The sequence below is a fragment of the Trichoderma atroviride genome, chromosome 2 (genome assembly GCF_020647795.1).
Source record: "Trichoderma atroviride chromosome 2, complete sequence".
NCBI lineage: Eukaryota > Fungi > Ascomycota > Sordariomycetes > Hypocreales > Hypocreaceae > Trichoderma > Trichoderma atroviride.
The window spans coordinates 299,362-317,482 of record NC_089401.1 but is presented as its reverse complement, the minus strand read 5'-3'; the positions used below and the strand labels follow the sequence as shown (position 1 = coordinate 317,482).

At 51.4% G+C, this 18,121-nt stretch overlaps 7 protein-coding genes across 7 annotated transcripts; 3 read left to right on the top strand and 4 right to left on the bottom strand.

Annotated features, from left to right (window-relative positions):
• Positions 1-5,721: 5,721 nt before the first annotated feature.
• Positions 5,722-6,213, bottom strand: TrAtP1_002767 (uncharacterized protein; the record flags this gene model as incomplete). Its single annotated transcript, XM_014087459.2, has 3 exons — positions 5,722-5,882; positions 5,950-6,049; positions 6,157-6,213. 3 exons carry the CDS (start codon positions 6,211-6,213, stop codon positions 5,722-5,724), a joined length of 318 nt encoding a protein of 105 aa, XP_013942934.1.
• A 162-nt stretch (positions 6,214-6,375) lies between these two features.
• TrAtP1_002766 (uncharacterized protein) lies at positions 6,376-6,837 on the top strand (the record flags this gene model as incomplete). Its single annotated transcript, XM_014087458.2, has 2 exons — positions 6,376-6,708; positions 6,835-6,837. 2 exons carry the CDS (start codon positions 6,376-6,378, stop codon positions 6,835-6,837), a joined length of 336 nt encoding a protein of 111 aa, XP_013942933.1.
• A 1,467-nt stretch (positions 6,838-8,304) lies between these two features.
• Positions 8,305-8,466, top strand: TrAtP1_002765 (uncharacterized protein; the record flags this gene model as incomplete). Its single annotated transcript, XM_066111606.1, has 1 exon — positions 8,305-8,466. One exon carries the CDS (start codon positions 8,305-8,307, stop codon positions 8,464-8,466), a length of 162 nt encoding a protein of 53 aa, XP_065967684.1.
• Positions 8,467-8,730: 264 nt separating this feature from the next.
• On the bottom strand, positions 8,731-9,976 carry TrAtP1_002764 (uncharacterized protein). Its single transcript, XM_014087457.2, has 3 exons — positions 9,737-9,976; positions 9,524-9,669; positions 8,731-9,466 (listed from the first exon to the last, which is right to left on the bottom strand). The coding sequence occupies exons 1-3, from the start codon at positions 9,788-9,790 to the stop codon at positions 9,178-9,180; spliced, it is 489 nt and encodes a 162-aa protein (XP_013942932.1). The 5' UTR covers positions 9,791-9,976; the 3' UTR covers positions 8,731-9,177.
• An 861-nt stretch (positions 9,977-10,837) lies between these two features.
• On the top strand, positions 10,838-12,634 carry TrAtP1_002763 (uncharacterized protein; the record flags this gene model as incomplete). The annotated part of the gene is made up of 1 exon (XM_066111605.1): positions 10,838-12,634. One exon carries the CDS (start codon positions 10,838-10,840, stop codon positions 12,518-12,520), a length of 1,683 nt encoding a protein of 560 aa, XP_065967683.1. The 3' UTR covers positions 12,521-12,634.
• Positions 12,635-13,141: 507 nt separating this feature from the next.
• Positions 13,142-13,591, bottom strand: TrAtP1_002762 (uncharacterized protein; the record flags this gene model as incomplete). The annotated part of the gene is made up of 1 exon (XM_066111604.1): positions 13,142-13,591. One exon carries the CDS (start codon positions 13,589-13,591, stop codon positions 13,142-13,144), a length of 450 nt encoding a protein of 149 aa, XP_065967682.1.
• A 743-nt stretch (positions 13,592-14,334) lies between these two features.
• TrAtP1_002761 (uncharacterized protein) lies at positions 14,335-17,282 on the bottom strand (the record flags this gene model as incomplete). Its single annotated transcript, XM_014087455.1, has 3 exons — positions 14,335-15,787; positions 15,841-17,035; positions 17,096-17,282. 3 exons carry the CDS (start codon positions 17,280-17,282, stop codon positions 14,335-14,337), a joined length of 2,835 nt encoding a protein of 944 aa, XP_013942930.1.
• Between the last annotated feature and the right edge of the window lie 839 nt (positions 17,283-18,121).

Here is an 18,121-nt window from a genome sequence, read left to right as displayed (position 1 = left end):
GGTCGAGCCCAAACCTCGTATTTGGCAATACCAGCCCAAACTCATCAGAAACGAGGATCCCCTTGCCCGTCTTTTGTGCGTATCGTCCTTTCTGTCCAACAGGAAGCCAAGCCGTGGGTCATCTTCAACCCCGGACAGTTCCTCGGCCGCCTCATCCGCTTGCATAAACAATGCTGAGCTGGCCGATCACGATTTTAGCCGCTACCCGACCAGGCCTGCAGCCGCGACCTCTTTTGTCCGTGGAGTCTTATATCTTGCTTTTGACACCCGTAGACATAATCACGGTGGAAAAAAAGAGAAAGAAAAAAAAAAAAAAAAAAAAATAAGACCGCCAGGGACTTGATCCACAAGTCGAGCCCACTCCCATAACCGCCAGGTCATATCACACAGGGTATATCCCTTCCGAGGGACGTGGCATGGAGTGTGTCTTGACCCAAACGCCGGCACGGCGGAGCCTCAGATCCGCTGGGCTTAAATCGTCTGACCGGCCTTTTAGCGCGAACGCCATGTGTTAGTCGTTGCACACCCAGTGTCCACGCGGTGCCTGAATGATCAAGCTAGAATCGAAGCTGTTTGCCGTGTCACTTTGCTGGATTGCTGATCAAGCTGGCTCAGGGAGAGAGCATGGTTTTGAATCTCCTTTGGCGTTGATGCTCGTACCAACTCACATGAACCTCTCTCCGTAGATGGACGCTCTTCTTCATATGCCCATCAGCCCATCTGGCATATATCGCATCTCACAAAACTCGCAGAGATACGAGCTTCGCCAATCGACAGAATGCGCCCGCTCTCAGCTAGCCCAATGCAGGCACCACCACGAGGAAGTGGTACTAGCAGTCGGAAGGGTACAGTCGCTGCTTCACCACAGGGCTGGGCGTTCGTCTCGGCCAGGCCTAAATTACACGTCGCTAGCCCACTTGTCTGGGCCACTCTCTCCGAAAGAGAAACGCGAATGAGTCTAATCCCACGGGAGCGGCTAGACTACCATCTGGGTGCTTTGGCTGTTAGTGTGTGTGTGTGTGCGTGTGTGTAGTGGTGGTGGTGGTAGTGGTGGTGGTTCCTCAGTCCTAAACGCTTGCCCCTCTAAAAAACTGCCGTTGTCAGACTCAAAAGTGAGATCCGCTCGTCTCATTGGACCATTGTTCTCGATCTGCTAACAGCCGTTGTTTGCCTTGCTGCCCCTAGTCAGCCAGTCGCGTCTCCTGCGCAGCATTTGTGAGAGATGTGATTCGTAGCATCCCCCAGCCATTTGGTTCGTCTAAATGTACATCATTTTTGACGAGTCGCAGGCCTGGGATTCTCTGTCAAAGGACCCACAAAGGAGCACGCCAGTGGATATGTCGTGATGTAAGTAGAGCACATCAGCTCATCGTGTAAGAAGGCTCTCGTCTACTTCACGGACGCAACCTCTGCTTGGCCTCCAACACGGCCTACCTGAAGACTTTTCCGCCTCTTTTCCTTCGCTTGGCCGCTCTCGTGGCCGGCGGTTACAGCTGGCGTCCAACGCGTCTCATTTGCCCAAGCATTTTCCGGCCTTCTCGGCGTAGGCTACGGGTCCAAGCCACCCACCCTTAGTACCATTCCAAGAACTCGGTCTCTAAACTTGGCCTGCCATATAGCCTCGTTCGATTTTCTTCTGGTCCAAGCTGTCAAACAGGCGTTTGGTAGATGTGTATTGCCTCGATCCTTCTCCAATATGCCCATTGTCTTATTTCACTCGCAAACCAGCTCTTCCCGATAATTCTTCGCAGCACTTTCGAGGCGGAACGGGCCGGCATGATCCAGATCACGGCCCGCGGCGAGGGGCACCAACATTTTTTGGCCGTCCAGGGGGTTCCACTTGCTGGCCTGGTGCCCTGGTAACGCCCTCCCTGCGCTCCGTGTGTGTGTGTGTGTGTGTGTGTGTGTGCGTGTGTGTGTGTGTGTGTGCGTATGTGCGTAGGTGCGTGTGTACAAGCATCTGTGTGTGTATGCGTGCCTTGTACTGTGTGTGTAGGACTACGGAGCAGTCGTTTAGCTCACCACCCTTGTTTGAGGCTGCGTCTTAGACCCATAATGTACCTCAACACCAAACCTTTGGCCGCCAAAGCGGCCGGCAGAGCACGAGCTCTTGCGGCATGCAAGGTTAGACCGTCATTCGAGGATACTTTGGGCGCGTGTCGCGCGCAGAGCCGGCCCCTTTGTTATCTCTCCCGTCTTGATCAATGCTTTTCAGTGCTAGTTGAACTGTATGAATGTATCTTCAACGTCGCCGAGCCCAACAGTACCCAATGCAACAAGGGACGTGGTGTCCTCTCCTTCTGCTCCTCCTCCTTCTCCTCCTCTCTTCGACTGTCCACGTCAAGCTTCCATCGCCGCGGCCTCGAGCTTGAAAAGGGTTATGGAGATGCAAGCTGTTCCTAATGCAGAAGGCCAGCTCATCGTTGTTGCGGGTTCTCCGGTCTTGTCTCCACGTTGTCATGGCTCACCGTCACTCAGATACATGCACTTCCTCCATTGTTTTGCAGTGTCCTCTAGACCGGTGACGAAAACTCGAGCCGCTAATGTCGCTCGCGCTTTTGGCCACTCGCGTGTGTATGTACCTGAAAGACCCATCCCGAGACCTAGTCCTTTTCTTTCCTTGTGAGTTGTTTGCGCTAGACCATCTTTCCCACAGGTACGGAGCACCTGATGCAGCTTTGTGGATGATCGACGATTCAGTCCACGCATCTCACTCTGTCCCTTCATTTTGCACATGTCGGGCGTGTAGCCAGATTTCTTTCTGCTCATGGGGGCGCTGACCCTGCGTCCTTCAACGCCACATACACTTGTAAAAAGTGCCATGATCCTGGTTGAAAGCAGCCATGGTCGCACCGAGTGAACGTGTCGAGGGCGTGGCAAGATTCGTTGGCAGTACATTGCATTTGTCTGCAAAGCATGCTCCTCCGTACACAGTATCGTACTAAGCGACATCAAGGCTCGGCTTCGTCTATGGGGTCGGTGTCGTTGTCAATATAGCTTAGCGGGTGGCCTATTGATCGGCATGATGTCTTGTCAGGAACGCAGTGTTACGCTGTCCGATCCAGTTGGCAACCGGTCCTTCGTCAACTCATCCAAGAAATGATGCAGTGCTTCCCAAACAGCTTGGCCTCGCTCGGGTACTTTTCGTATGTTCCGACGTTGTGCTGCCCCCCCTCCCCCCCCAATGGTGCCTCCAGAGGCTGTGTCACCCTCCACCACTCGTCGCTAGCCTCCCATAAGGCCACATTAAGGATTCCCGGAAATCGAGCCGTTGACTGGGGTTCGGGTACATTTGCGGTTCTCTTGAGAGCCGGCTGTGTACATCATTAACATGGACAAGTCAGCTTTAGAGCATTACCAAGTTGGTCGCCACCCCCTCCCAAGTCAAGTAGGCATCAACCCTGAATTGAGTGCTGATGCAGTTTACCATGCAGTTTGCAAATGACCAGCCAGCACAGGCTGCTTGTGTCCAGACGTTTGTTGCCACGTTGGCCAGATTGACACAGTTTCTCCTGGTCGCCCCCGCTATCAAGCTTCTCTGCTGTCAGCCGTACGTCAAGCGCGGGAGTACAAATCTCCATCTAGATAGCCTCTGGAGGGTCGAGTTTGACATGGTAGAACCAATCATCCATCTTCCTCGGGCATCCAGGTCATTCATGTGAGTCGTGAGCTATGCATAGACATCATGCAGGCTCATATAACAGAAGCATCATCGTGTACAGCTCTCATAGGACGTGGTTGAAAGAAGAAGAAAACTAATGACAGATTGTGTTCAGTAGTTCCAGGTGTATCCCTTAAAATAGCTCACTGGGTATCCTTGATATGCTCCATACTTGCAGTGGAGTTACGCTTTGAAGCAGCCATATTGCCTGAATAGACGGCCGTGGTTCGAAACCCTGGCAACTGAGGCCCATGTTCGGCCATATACAAGCCAGAGAGAGGGATTGAGGCAGTGGGATGGAGGTGGAGATCCCCAAAGAGCCGCATTCATAAATGCTGTGTGACCACTCGAGCATGTTGTTGTGTTGTCCTTGACCGCACGTGCAACTTATTGCATTGAGAAGTTTATATGACGGCGCATCCGATGCGGACAACATGACCGTATATAGGAGCCATCGACATCAAGGAACGGGCGTGCCAATATAGAAGCTGTGCCAAAAGCACTGCAGGCGAACAAGTTTCGTGCGGCGTCGATTAAATAGTATATCTCTACAGCTTATTTCAGCTTGTAGTGAACATTAAAGCTCCATTGTTTTTACAAGAGCTGCATCTGGTACTTCCGTTCCCACCCTCTCTCTTGTCTTTGACAGGCAGGTATCTGGTCTATCCGGATTCAGAGATGGTAGAGGCGCTGGATAGTATCCGCAGTGGGAGAAAACATTGCTACTATAGCTGCTTTCGTACTTGGAGCTGGAAATATCCACACCAAGCTATCCGTCAGAGCCTGGCTTGAAAACCCGGTGCTAGAGCCATCCAAGATACTGCTGCTGCTAGTATGGCCACCACAGCCACTGTGGGACGAACCACAGCCCTGGCTTTCACCGAAATCGACAACTTAGAACCACATACTAAGCGGTCAGGATCCATCCCCCTGTTCCATGACACTTGTCCATCCTCGGGACGAACCATCAGAGCAGACCCACAGTGGCCGCAGATCGAGTCGCCCACTGCCTATGGTGGAAAGATAGAGAGAGGCCACAAGTCAGGGCCGCCTGGCGGGAAGTTCACTCTGTCCACTACCAGCAGTAGCACGGGTGAGCAGATGTCCGTGCTCCCTTTGCGTGTATCAACGGTCATCCTGTGGTGATTATGTTAACGAAAAGAGGCCTTGAGAGACTGAATAGTAGATGTGCAGCAATGTATCAAGCGCTGTCTCAATCAAGGAGGCCTGTGTTTAGCAAGAAAAGACTGGTACGGAACATCAAACTCACAGACATGAGCGTGGCAAACATGACTTGAACGCACCCCTCTTTGGTTCTCCGAGATGCATCGTGTCGTGCCCCCCAAGTGGATTTTCTCTTGTTTGGATATTGTCTGGATAGGTTGCCGACTGATGTCAAACGTCTTTGGGTGCTGTACGGAACAGTTTACAAAGGAACGTGCTTGGAAAGGCTTGCGTAGGTAGCAGATGGAATAACGCGGGGACTCTCTTATGGTCTTCTCTACAGCAACCTATGATGCTCGACCAACGTGGCAGCCGTTCTGCAGGCTCACGAGCACACCACCGGCAGGAGGAACCCCCTCCCAAAGGGGCTAAGTGGAGGAAGGCGAAAGAGTTATGGGGAAGTCGCAAATAACATTATCGACCTAAGGTCGGTTCTGCAGGGAATTGGGTCATTCGAAGGGCCTGTCCGATCAGTAGCTGAAGCCAGCAATCGAGGGTTGTACGAGTAGCGCCGTGCTGGCGGGCAGTATTAGTGGTAGTCCGAGTCGGCAGCAGTAGTAATACCTGGTCGTTAGTACCAGGTAGTGGTAGCAAGTGGTGTTCTGCATCGAGGTAACCTCCACATCGAAAACCCCCCACACGCACACACACACAATTTCTTTCCCACCCCCCTCATCCTTGGAAGCCAGGAACGTGCTACAGGATACGCCATCACACAGCAGCAGGGGTATGCTACTGGGTGAAAATAAAGGGGGTGTGTGGGAATAGGGCAACTGGCATGTTGGTATAGGGCAAAAAGTACGGATACCCAATCCACGTATCAAAGCATCTTTTTTTTATCCCGCAGGAAGCAGGACGATAATGACGAAGTCTGTTGGCCCGTGTAGAGGAAGGTGCTTGTTGGTCGCTGAGAGTCCCACCGAGGATTGGGTTGTAATTGTAAAGCGCTGGATGGTAAAGGGATAGGACGAGGGCCGAATGGACGGGAGTGTTCTGACTTCAGGCAAGTATAAGTTAGCTTGTCTATCCATCCCCGATGCTGTATCAGAAACCGCCAGACTTACCAGCCCAAGCCTTGGATAAGAAGACAGCAGTGACCACGATCACGACCTCGACGTTGAACTCTTGCTCGCCAACCGAATCTACAAGCGAGACCGGACAGGACTAGACGGAATTGCCTTGCATCGAATGATTCCGACGCTAGTCTAGAAATTGCTTGCTCCCGGTCGTTTCGTTTCCTGTAGGTACTACCAGCTTCATCAGTCTTTCACATCAAGAATGCCATTCTTCTTCCTGCCAGCGAGGATAAGGAGGCAAAATGTCTCCATTGTGCTTGGAGGGATTTGGGCCCTGAAGCCTGCTCGTCATTTGGCAATGTTCAGCTGCTGATGTTATCGATTCACAATGTAGCACTCCTCCTTCTCCTCCTTCTTTCCCCGTTGTCCGACTCCTCCCCCACAAGACCGAAGCCGCTCGCCGACGAATTGGCCATGTGTTACTTCGAACAGACTCGTTGGAGTTGCGGTTACTGGCGCTGGGGCCACTTCCGCCAGCAATGCAACAAAGAATATCGAATGGGCGAAACGTGTGGACTGAAGCTGGTCTATGAGACAAAAGTCGAGCATGATGTCTGCAAGTTGTGCCACGACACAGAGAAGAAGCAGCGGCGGTACGACAAAATGTATCGCGACGTGCAGCGGTGGCAGATGGAGGGCAACCGCAACGCCACCATCGAGCGGACGTGTGGTGAAATGGAAGAAGTTGTGGGCCAAATCCAGCGGATGAGAGACGAACATGGCCACAGGCTACAATCGCTAGGTCAGGTACGAGAGAAACCCTCCCCCTTTCCCAGACACAACAAACAACACGAGACACGGAAAAGCTGGAGAACTGGATGATCATAGTGACAAAAGCGGGATCACCATGGCTAACATTTTCTTCTGCTTCAGTGAAGAGGGCAGGGGTAGAAAGTCAGCTTACAGAAGACACGGCCACAAAGTCAAAGGTTAGCCAATGGATATTAGAGGTTGGGCACAAGGCAATCGGCGCAAATTAAAAAACAAAAAAAATCGTCTTGATTTCGAAGAAAATTCTTTTTCATTGGAGGCTGCCAAGCCGCGGAACGTCGTTCGCTGTTATTTTGGACCATCGTTTTCATCTTTGGCTTTCAGCATGGTCCTGGGCACATGAAAAAAAAAGTGTTTTTATGAGCGGCCAAAAAGGGCTTGATTTGGTCGGCTTCAGTGTATAATTGGTGTGATGGATCTCTGAAGGACGTTTGATTGGATTTTTTTTCTCCTCTTTGGGCTCTGCTAGCGAATGGGCCGTCTCGCACTCCTTTTGTTTTAATTAGATACCAAAATGTTCCGATGACACGCTCCGTACTTTTGTCCTTTGTCGACCTTCTGCAGCGCGGCTCCCCGGGGCTCAAGATTTGGAACGGCACAAAATTCATTCGGTGGTGGGCTGGATCACTTTTGTGGGTGGGCCATTTGCTATTGCTGCGGCAAAATGACCGGGGGCCGCAAATTTCCTGTGACGAAAGCTCCTTGGCGGGGGTGAGCGTTGAGCATCCAATGTCAGTCGTCAATCTGGTGTGATGGAGGTGGCTAGTCTCAGCATAGCGTCTATAGGTGGACGTCATCTCCAGAGCCAACGATGATGGTTGATGCTAGTATTCCGGTAATTCCCATCCTGTGGTTGTCGTGAGGTCAAGGGCCTGATTCGTACCAGCATGTGCAAAATCCTCGCGTGAGTCGACAGGCGGCGTATTTCGTACTTGTAGGCGAAGGAGTCGCTCGCTTATCGCGTTTGTACCTGGGCTAGAGAACCATGTCGCACGCTTACCAGGGAAATGCTGGCGACAGTCGGCATCATTTGGGGTAGAGCACATGGATACGTGGTACCAGAAATGCCAACAGAGATGGTATTCATAGCTGTAAGGGTGGAGTCGTCCAGACTCCGCGGCGGCAGTCATACAAAGATTCAGCCTGATCAAACTCCTCTGAACGGCGCAGCAAAATACTGGTCATGGAAGCCCAATGGTGGAAAAGCATAGCTCTATCGCTCTCTCATACGTGTGTCTCGTACATGCAGCGAACACACAAGCCCGCATGGGGGCCAGTTGCTGACGACTAGCTTCGAAGTGTTGTCCAGGGGGGGGGGGGGGGGGGCCACTGCCGTCCGTGGTGAACCGTAACGGATGGAAACCGTCTCTGTACGTGTTGATCCTCCGTTATGATGCTCTCCGTTGCCACCCGTCCTTTTGCTGTCGCTTATGATGATGATTCTCTCTGTCTCATCGCTTCTCTTACAGCCAGTCCTCTGCCACTCTGGTTCGGTTGGCTGGGATTTGCAGCCAGGAGTGGCCAGCCTCGCCTCGCCCCGGACGACTCCCGCATAACTCTACTGCGCTCCTCATGCTGTTGTCGCCGCGATTCCGAGGACTCGGTTCTCCCAGTACAGGCATGATCCCGATCACCTGGATGTGCGGTAAGCTGCCAACCCTGTCCACCCCTCAAAACGGAACCGTGGGAACTAAAACGGCGGTGCGAGCCGAGGCCGACGAAGAACTAGACTAGAGAGAATCCGACGACTAGCGAGACGACCAGCTTAGTTGGATATTGTGACACTAGGCGTCTCCACCGCAGGGAGCCGTGCACGTGTCTATCGCTCAATGGGCACCTTGCGGTGAAGTATATCGTGGGTCAGTATCGTTTTCTACTCGGTAACAATAATCGGCGGTGCTTCTTGTAGGCAAGCAAGAGCGTATTCTTCAGTCATGTCAGTTTACCTTTTGGCTCGGCTTTGCGAGCGCATACGCGGCGTTGCCCTATCACGAAAGCTCGATTGGGGCGATGCTGACAGCCACCATATCGAACTGCGAACCAACACTTTGCTGAATGGAGTATAAAATTTTTTTGTTCTCTCTGTGAAGACCTGCTGTTGGTACAAGCGCTTTCCCACCCTAGTCATGCGCCCCTTTTTTTGTTCAAAGAAAAAGAAAGAAAATGACAAAGAAAATAAAGAGTGTGTGGTTCCGGGAAATTGGTAACTCCCTGTTGAAGAAGCATCCCGCTTAGGACGCCATTCGCTCAAAGAAGGGCTCCAAACTCCCCAGTCGATCCCAGGGTATCGAGAAAATATTGATGTCGAAAGGAAGAAAAAAAATAGAAGAAAACCCGAAAAAGGAAAATTGCTTGTGAATGCTGGATCTATCATTATTCCATCCGCTGTAACGCTTTTGGCGGTTGATTATTACGGCGCTCCGCAAAAGAAAAAAAAGAAAGTCGCTATTCCTTCATAGCTTCGGCTGCATCTGCGAATGTGCCGACAAGCGCCGCGTCGTCTTCGTCCAGTGTCTTTAGGCTCGCTGGGCGGTCTCCGTGCAGCTCGTTTGCGTCTTCGTCGGCAAGCCAGTCGACTTTGATGCCGGGTGGCGGGCTGTCTTCGTGCGTACTGAGTTTGGATACGAGATGGTGATAGCGCGCTACACGGGCGCCTTGGCCGGTATAGATAAACGTCGACGACGATACCCGACCGGAATCCTGTGGAGCAATCTCGAAGATGTCGACCATGTTGCTGCGATGGCAAGTCAGTATCGATGCTCAAGCGTTGCATAACGGGCCAGAGACTCACTTGGATGTCTTTGCGACAACTCTCTGCAACGCCTCGTTCTCTCGCTGGACCTCTGCAGTGTCGCCTTCGCCGTTCAGCGCAGCATCGCCGAAGCTGCCATACTGCACGCCATTTCCGTCATCGTACAGCAGCCGGTTCTCCTCGCTCTGCAGCAGCACGTAGTTAGCATCGGAAGAATCGCAGGGCAGAAGAGAGACCAGCAGCAGAGCGCACCTCATCGTAGACGTCCTTTTCTCGCCGTCCCAAGCATGATTGGCAGAGCCCCATTGTCTCTGTCTCGGAATTGCGCGACTGCGTGCGGCAGCTCGGCGCGAGTAATTGACGCGTTTATCGGATATTGTTAAGATGGCGGCGTATTGATACCATTTTCTGGGGCAGACGGCAGCCCAGTCCAGACCAAAATGCGTGGTTTTGTCGCTCAAAAACCCCTGCTGCGATGCCTGTCGTTTGCTTTGAGGAAGGTTGAAGCCTGCCTTTGGCTCGCGAGCTGCTGCGGGTAAATTTCGGGCCGCACAGCCCAAACGCACGCTCTAGCGGCGATTCCCATTTTGGCTGCTCCCTTTTATTCCCTGCAGCACAATTTACAGCGCTATGCACGGCTGCTTCCAATTACAAAACTACAGCACATGTAAGCCACTATTAATACCTAGGTACCTAACCTAGGTACTTTTGGAAGTGAATGTATGCTTGAATTGTCCCTAGATTCTGCATGAAACTCTCAACCTCGTGGAATGTGTTGGTTCATATAGCCCTTATGAGCCCAGTGCATTTTCCCGCCCTTCTAGACGCTGTAGACTGCCTAATGATTGCCGCTCTCTAGGGAGCCTCCCTCATAAGAGTATCCCTGGAAGCCATTGGTCCCTTAAAATTGATATATAGATCTATAATCGCCCTCATTGATCCTTTTTTTTTTTTGTTCCCCTCTGCATTGTCTTGGCTGATTTTGAGGCTTTAAATGCCACAGGAAAAGTATCCTTCTCTACATGTATACTAACTGATCTCAAGGGGCTTAGAAGCCTCCTTTATATCGCTATCCCATTCTTCATCATTGATTCTACTCTTTGAGTGAGAATTGAACATGTTGGGTCCATCTTCTAGCCAGATTCAAGAACCCTTGAATCAGGATATAAGAAACCATGTTGGCCACCTCTCCAATCAGTTTTTCATCATCATCATCATCATCATCATCAATACACCATTTCATCATTCACACATATACTTTAGAGAATACCCTCCACTGAGTTCTTCATATTGGAGAAAATCATAGCCACAAATCTTAAACTTGTTCCAAACTCAAATTGACATCTATTCGCAATGTTCAACAAACTTCCATTGGCCATAGTGGCCGTTCTCCCACTCGCCAATGCCCGCTTCAACAAACCAAGAGCAGAAAACACTGACATTCAGTGCTGCCCCTGTCTGCCAAGTGCACTCAGTCCCAGCGATGCTACAGTCACTGTTACTGTTACGAGCACCAAAGAAACAGTAACAGTTGACCACACAGTCATCCAGCCTGCGACTACCATCTTCGTCACTCAGACCTACACCCCTGAATCGCCTCCAGTTGTCACCCAGGAGCTCACTGTTCATCCCGAGCCACCGGCTCAGACTGAGACAGTGATTACCGGCGGCACTGGCAGTCCGGACACTTTGACTTCACTCAAATCGGCCACTACCAAAACCGTTACGAAGACGATACAACCTGGAGGAGTTCAAACTGAAGGGGGCCAACCCGAATCGCCCAAGACTGTGACAGTGACTATCAACCCGGACCAAAGCAGCCCTGATGCAAAGGTCACGGCGTTTGAAGAGTCCAAACCAGCTAGCTCCCCATCTATTGCGTCCAATTCTGCTGTGACTGTTACCATCAGTCAAGCTAAGCAGTTCCCTTCAGCTGAATCACCGAGCACAGATGGCAGCTCAGCAAATGGTCCTGCTACCGTCACCTTTGTCGCAGCCAGCGAGTCAGCGGCCACTGCTCTTACAACCAACCCAAGCGTCAGTACTATGACCTTGTTACAGAAACCGGACACTGTCGAGACAATCACCTTTACGAATCCGGCAGGCCCAAGCACTACCACTGTCACACTGGCAAGCAACCCATCAAGCTCAAGTGTTATCCCTTTCGTTGCGAACCCAGCAGGCCCAAGCACTACTACAATCACTTTGGTCAACAACCTGTCAAACTCGAGCATTGAGACTGTTACTTTCACCGAGAATCCGGCAAACCCAAGCAGCACTACAGCTACTCTGGCTGGCAGCCCTTCAGGATCACCAAGTGCCCAAACAGCAACTTTCGCGGCAACCTCAGCAAGCTCCGGCGCTGCCGCAGCAACTCCAGCAAGCAGTCCTTCAAACTCTCCTAGTACTCAGATACTACCCTTTGTGGAGAATCTTCCAAAGCCAAGCTCTACCCCAGAAACTCCCGCAAAGAGCTCACCAACTTCAGCCGCGTCAATCTCCACCATCGACAACTTGGCAGCTCCAAACGCAACGGTGACTTTTGTGCCAAGTCCGCTCACCAACCCCTCGCCTCTCCAGCCAGCCATCACAGTCCCACCACAAGTCGGCACAATCTCCCAGAACATTAACCAGTTCACCACTCTCACACAGACAGTCACTAGCGGAAACACTGTCAACATCGAAATCACAATCATCAACATCTTTACCGGGGAGACAATCTGCAGAAAGAAGGGCAGCGGCAAGCCGTGCGATTCGAAACCGAAGATCCATGCTTCGGGAGAAATTGGCTACTTGACGACTGGCATCTTTACGGAGACGGCGACTGCTTTCAACACTGTTGTTGTGACAGTTGAGTCAGGCATTTGGACTAATGGGACATCTGCAACTGAAGCTGCTCTACCGCTTGGAACAGGAACTGGTGTTGCTGTGGTCGGAACCGGTAGCCCCGTTGTTGGGACTGGAGTTCCTGCAGTGGGAACTGGCAGCCCTATGATCCGCAGGGGTAGACTGCCAATGCATCGAAAGCGCCTATAAAGAGTCGAAGAGAGAGACGCTGATGCTATAATGGTTGGAGAAAAGTGAAATGTAAGTTTAATAAGGGGGATGCTTTTATATACATGTAATGTGTGTGTGTCTATGTAATCAGAGGTATATTGGGTTGTTAAAGGGACTAGTTTGCTTTGGATTATCATTCTTCTTTACTTTACTGCGTTGTTTACTTGGCAAGATAGCTATGCAAATGTCAATTTACAATTTTACTTGAGGACATGTCGACATCTAAGCTCCCGTGCATTATTGTCCCTCGTACGCTCAATCTTTGATAATAAGATGTCATATAAGATCACTGAGTATAAGTTTCAACTTATGAATGAGGATCAATCTTGGATATTTTGTTTCATACAGACTTCAAGTACATCAACTCATACCAACTCACACCCAATTCTCCCGAATCACCTCGGCAATCACCCCATGATCCTCATGCTGCTTCAACCCACTCACAACAACCACCCCAACAACCCCATCCACGCCATCCACCCGGATCGGAATCGCCCCCCCCATGAATCGCATACTGCCCCGCCTCACTCGGCCCCAGCCCAAACTTGGCCGCAAACACGGCCTCGTTGCCCGCGTGCTTCTGGCCCAGGAACCACGAGCTCACGCCGAATCGCAGCACGGCCGTCCTCTTGCGCTGCACCCAACTCTCGTTGTCGGGCGTGACGCCGGGTCCCGTGGCGACCTGGTACAGCGTCTGCGTGCCGGCGCCGTTGCTGATAGAGATGAGCGTTGAGCGGCCTGCTTTGGCGTAGGGGAGGAGGCGCGCGTAGAGCAGGTTGCCGAGCTCAGTGGCGTCGGAGGTGGTGAAGGAGGAGAGGGTGAAGCCTTGGCCGCCGACGTCTGCGTCGGTGAGAGCTTGAAGCTATTTATATGATCAGATGAATGATCAGTGTTTTGAGTTGCTAAAAAGATAAACTCACCTCTTCGGGGGGAGCTTCCGCCAGGAGGAGACTGGATGGCAACCGGAGCACTGGAGCTGCGAGCCGCCTCCAGGGCCTTTTCAAGGCCGAATCCAGCCGCAAAGTTGCGTCGCCAAACTTTCTGAACCATTGTGTCTTTGATTGATGTGTAAATGAAGAAGAATAAAAAGTAAAAAGGCGAAATACAGTTCAAAAGATATAAGTGATTAGAGCAAGGGGGGGTCGTCACTAAATTTTAAACTTAATTGATTGACAGCAATTGCTTGCGCTAGACATCGGCCCGATCACGAAATCGGGCACGGAAATTGTTGCCTCTCTCCGGGATTTATCTGGATTTGCTGGTGGATCTGAGGCGGAAACGGTGCCTGCTAAATGGGGTGGCGTATAAGAATTGGCGGGGGGCCCTCGAGTCGTGTAAGAGGAATAGCTGTGAGGATGGAGTTTTGTGGAGAGGAACGTGGTGATTGCTCGTGGGTCACAGTGATGCTCCGGATTGAGTATGACGTTGATGCAATTGTGGGAATAGTAGCGGAACTACCTACCTATTTATATCGTGTGCGTCAATGCGTCTATTTCCATGGCTTTCTGTCAACCGGTCCTCTTTCTGTTTATACGAAAACACTGGAAACCAAGCTTATTCTGGTGCCGTACCGTAATGACGGCAAAGCAAATACATCAAAGGTCCCAACTCTATCTCGACATGAATCATCAAAGATCCTGCCACAGTACCTCTATCCATCATCCTTTCCTGGCTTGTAATCAGATGGAAATACGTAAACATCGCGAAAGAAGAAGAACAAAGCAAAAACAAGAGAAAAGAGTAAAGAAAAGGGATGAGAAGAGGCATGGGCCTAGATGGCACACTTTATGCCCCTACGTCTCTCCCGTCGCATAGCGCATATCAACCTCCATCGTCACATTCGAATCTCGTCGCTCGGCTGGATCCGACCGCAGACCACTACTCTCAACAATGCTCGCCACATCCGAAGTCATCTCCGACTCGAGACTTTCGATGCTCTGCAGAGCCTGAATAAACTTGCCTTGTTCCATCTTGAGCATCTCGCGCTTGGCCGCCGTCGCGGCATCTTCATCCATGAGCTTCGCGTAGACGTTCACAGAATTCGGCCCGCGCACGCCAAGCTGCTCATCCAGGTAATTGCGCAGCTGCCGGCGAATGGCGGGGATCATGCGGCAAACGATGCGCTGCGTCACGGCATCGGAGTATCGCAGGGCGGCGAGCTTGTAGTACCCTCTAACGTACGCAACAACCTCGACCTCCCGCTCAAATTCGTCCGGCTTCAGCTTGTTTTGGTCCTGCTCTCGCTTCTTCAAGTCTTGGACTTGCTTTTCTTCTGTAAGCCCTTCCCACGGAACGAGATCTTTCTGTGCGTAACCTGCTCCTATCATTCTCATATGGTGTCGGAACCGAACTAGCACAGCTCTCTCGCTCTTCAGACACTGGTTAAATGCTTCCGTGTTGTATGTCATGACCCGTTCGGTCTCATCAGCATAAAGCTCTTGGAGTGCTTTTCGTGTTTCTTTCCAATGTGAATCCAAACAGCTCTTGAGATGTCGCTTGGCCTCTGGGTATATGAAGCGCTTCTTGAGATTCTCGAGGGACTTGTTCAAGGCCGTTTCGAGCTCAACGTGGAGCAAGCGGATCACTTCTTGTAAGTAGACGTTTGTAGGTTGGTTCCATGGCTTGATAGCCTCCATGGCTAGGTCATTGTATACATCTGGCGGGATGATGCTCGGCATGCCTGCCTTCATCTTGGCCTGTATTTCTTCTTTGACTTGCCTAAGTGTGCGGAACCCCCGGCCAATGTCGCTAAATTGCGTAAAAGGATATATAAGACCCATGTTGTAATATCCAGGCGGGGGAGTTCCGACGTTGACATTGCCTGTGTCCTCGGGCTTGACCATATCTGGTGCTCCGTTGGCCATATGGTCAGTCCGGGACCGCTTCGAGGGCGTTGCCTGTTGTGCTGGATGCCGCCGCTTCGAAGGAGTGGAGAAACTTGCCGTGGCAGGACCAGGCGCTGGGGCATCGGGCTCATCATCGTCAGACAGTACTACTGGATCAATATCGCTGCGGTCTTTGAGGGTGAATTTAGGCTTAATCTCCAAAAGACAGTCTCGGAAACTATTGGGCAAGCTATTGATGCGTGCAGCAAAGTCGTCAATCCTGATGCGGGCACTATCAGCAAAGCTGTTGAGGCAAGTCTGAATCTCTAGTTCCACGTTACTGGGGAGCTCTGGGAGATTGGCCAGCTGCCGGTTCGTTTTATCGAGAAGGTATTTGACCTTGGATTTGATGGTGGGCAAGCTGCGAGGAAATGATTAGTGTCCGAACTCATAAAGACAATTTGGGTTACTCACCTTTTTGCGAATTCCTCGCCCAGCCGCTCTGACAGGAATGCTTTAAGCCGTTCAACGCCGCAGCGGTGGACAAACTGATGAAAGGGGGCGGGCCATTTATCGACGGACTGATCCTCAAACATGCGCTCTTCCCATTTTTTCAACTCTTCCAGTTCTTTGCCCTGAGGACGAGATGTAATAAAGTATCCCAATCCTGTAGCGTGAGCATACCCCTTCATGATCTCGAGCCACTGGGCGTGATTTCCACCGTCAGGAAGCAGATCTGCCTTTGTGAGCACACCGATAGTCCTGTCCTTGGCCTTCAATTTACGAGTGAGGCCAAAGGTTGCAGAATTCTCGGCATCGCTGTTCATTGGCATGGCGCAGATGATGATGGCAGAGGGGTGCTGGATGTAGGCGCTGGAGAGGTTCCGGACCACGTTGACCAGATACTCGTCGTTGGCATCGGCGGGATTCTGGAAAATACCAGGCATATCGTAGAATGACAGATCCGGCAGGTCTGGGCCTTTGATCTCCAATGCAACGACATTGGGTGAGAATTTGGCCAAAGTCTCTTCTGCCGCCTTTTCAATTGGCGTGTTCATGGCGGTAGCGCCCCGTCCAGGGACGAACAGATTGTGGTTTTTGTCATCGTTTAATATGGCAATTTGGGCCCAGCGCAAGACGTCTTCAATCTCGCTCTTGTCGTGCATCGTCTTGAACTCCAGAACCTGGGTACTCGGCCGCTTTCGCCAAGGGAAAAAGGGGTCATTAGAAGTGACGTCTGTCTCATGTATGGCGCCATCCGGAGGCTCATAGGAATATTCTTTCCGCAGCCACACGCGACAGGACCAGTCAGCGTTGCGAGAAACGCGAATGTGCAGAGGGCATCGAGTGCAAGTTCCCTCACTGCGCGGCAAGTCCAGGTTGGCAAGACCCGACATCAAGCTGGATTTGCCCGCAGACTGATCGCCGACGAGCACAAGCTCCGGCAGCTGAACATCGTGAGACACGCCGAGTTGCTGCAGCTCTCCAAGGGTATCGTTGCAGTCCTTGAGCTTCTTGCCAATATCTTGGAACGAGGTCTGGAAGAAGCTTTCCTCCAAATTTCTAGGGCTGGCCGCAGTCGCGGTGCTTGCAGCCGGAGCAGCAGCTCTCACTTCTCGAAACACGGGATCTGTAGGATCTGATTCTGCCGTGCGTTCACTAGGCGCCGCTTAAGACACAAAGTCAGTATCTCGATGGCTTGACAGCATTCATTTGCTACGAGACTTACGGGCATTAGATCTGTTGCCGCGAGGATCGATAAAAGACCTATAAAACTCTGGCCCATCCAGCGATTCGCCAGCCTCGGTGCTGGCATCTGTAACTGTATCTTGGCGAGAAGCGGCGTCTGGCTCACGCTTGACAAGATTCTGCCGATTTCCTGGGCCGCGAGTACGGCGAGGTGTCGAGTGCGGCATGATTGTTCCCTCAGAGGAGTCCTAATCCGCTTGAGGTGGGGGTTGGTTATTGTCGGACATGGAGATGATGCCAGATCCCGTCAAGTAATGCGGTCGTTGATGCGGCGATGTGTGAGATATTCTGCCTGTTCTTATCGAAGAGTGGATGATGAATATGTAACAGAGTGAATTGGTCAATGAGAGCTGGACAGCAGGGTAAGAAAAGGAGAGAAAAGAGCTCTTCACAGTGAATACAGAAAATTAAATAAATAGTAAAGCAAACAAGAAAGAACTGAACACAATTAATGATGGAAAAGTGAGAATCGGGCAAAGTGACGCGTGAGTGAATCGACTCGGGCTCAGAACGCTGAGAGAGAAGCAAAGTTGTTGATAGCACAAGATATTCACCCAGACAACTGTTCGGGCCCCATCACGCTAATGCTTGATAGAGGAGCCGGTGCCTGATTCGCCCGCCGGCAGCTACGCAGCGTGTGAGTGGGAAACAGTGGCATAAAACAAGGCATTGGCACTTGTTGAAGGCAGATTGCAGAAGTGGAAATACTCACGGTGATATTGACCAATCTGTAGGCTCAACAGCGGCTGGTGCGTTAACAGAAATGAACGGCGATGCCCTGAAGCCTGACTCTGGCGTTGTTAGCTGGCGCTGGAATTAGAGCTCGAGTGTTAGCCCAAAAAGGGGGCTGGGATCGGGCTCAGTCTCAGAGCTCTAGACACCACGTGACCGCCTATATGCAGGGCAATCCGAATGAAGCTTTTATCTCTCTGCTGAGAAGATATTCATCTATACTCTGAATCAATGTAATGCCAGCAAATTGTTCTACTGTACACAGACGCCTGCT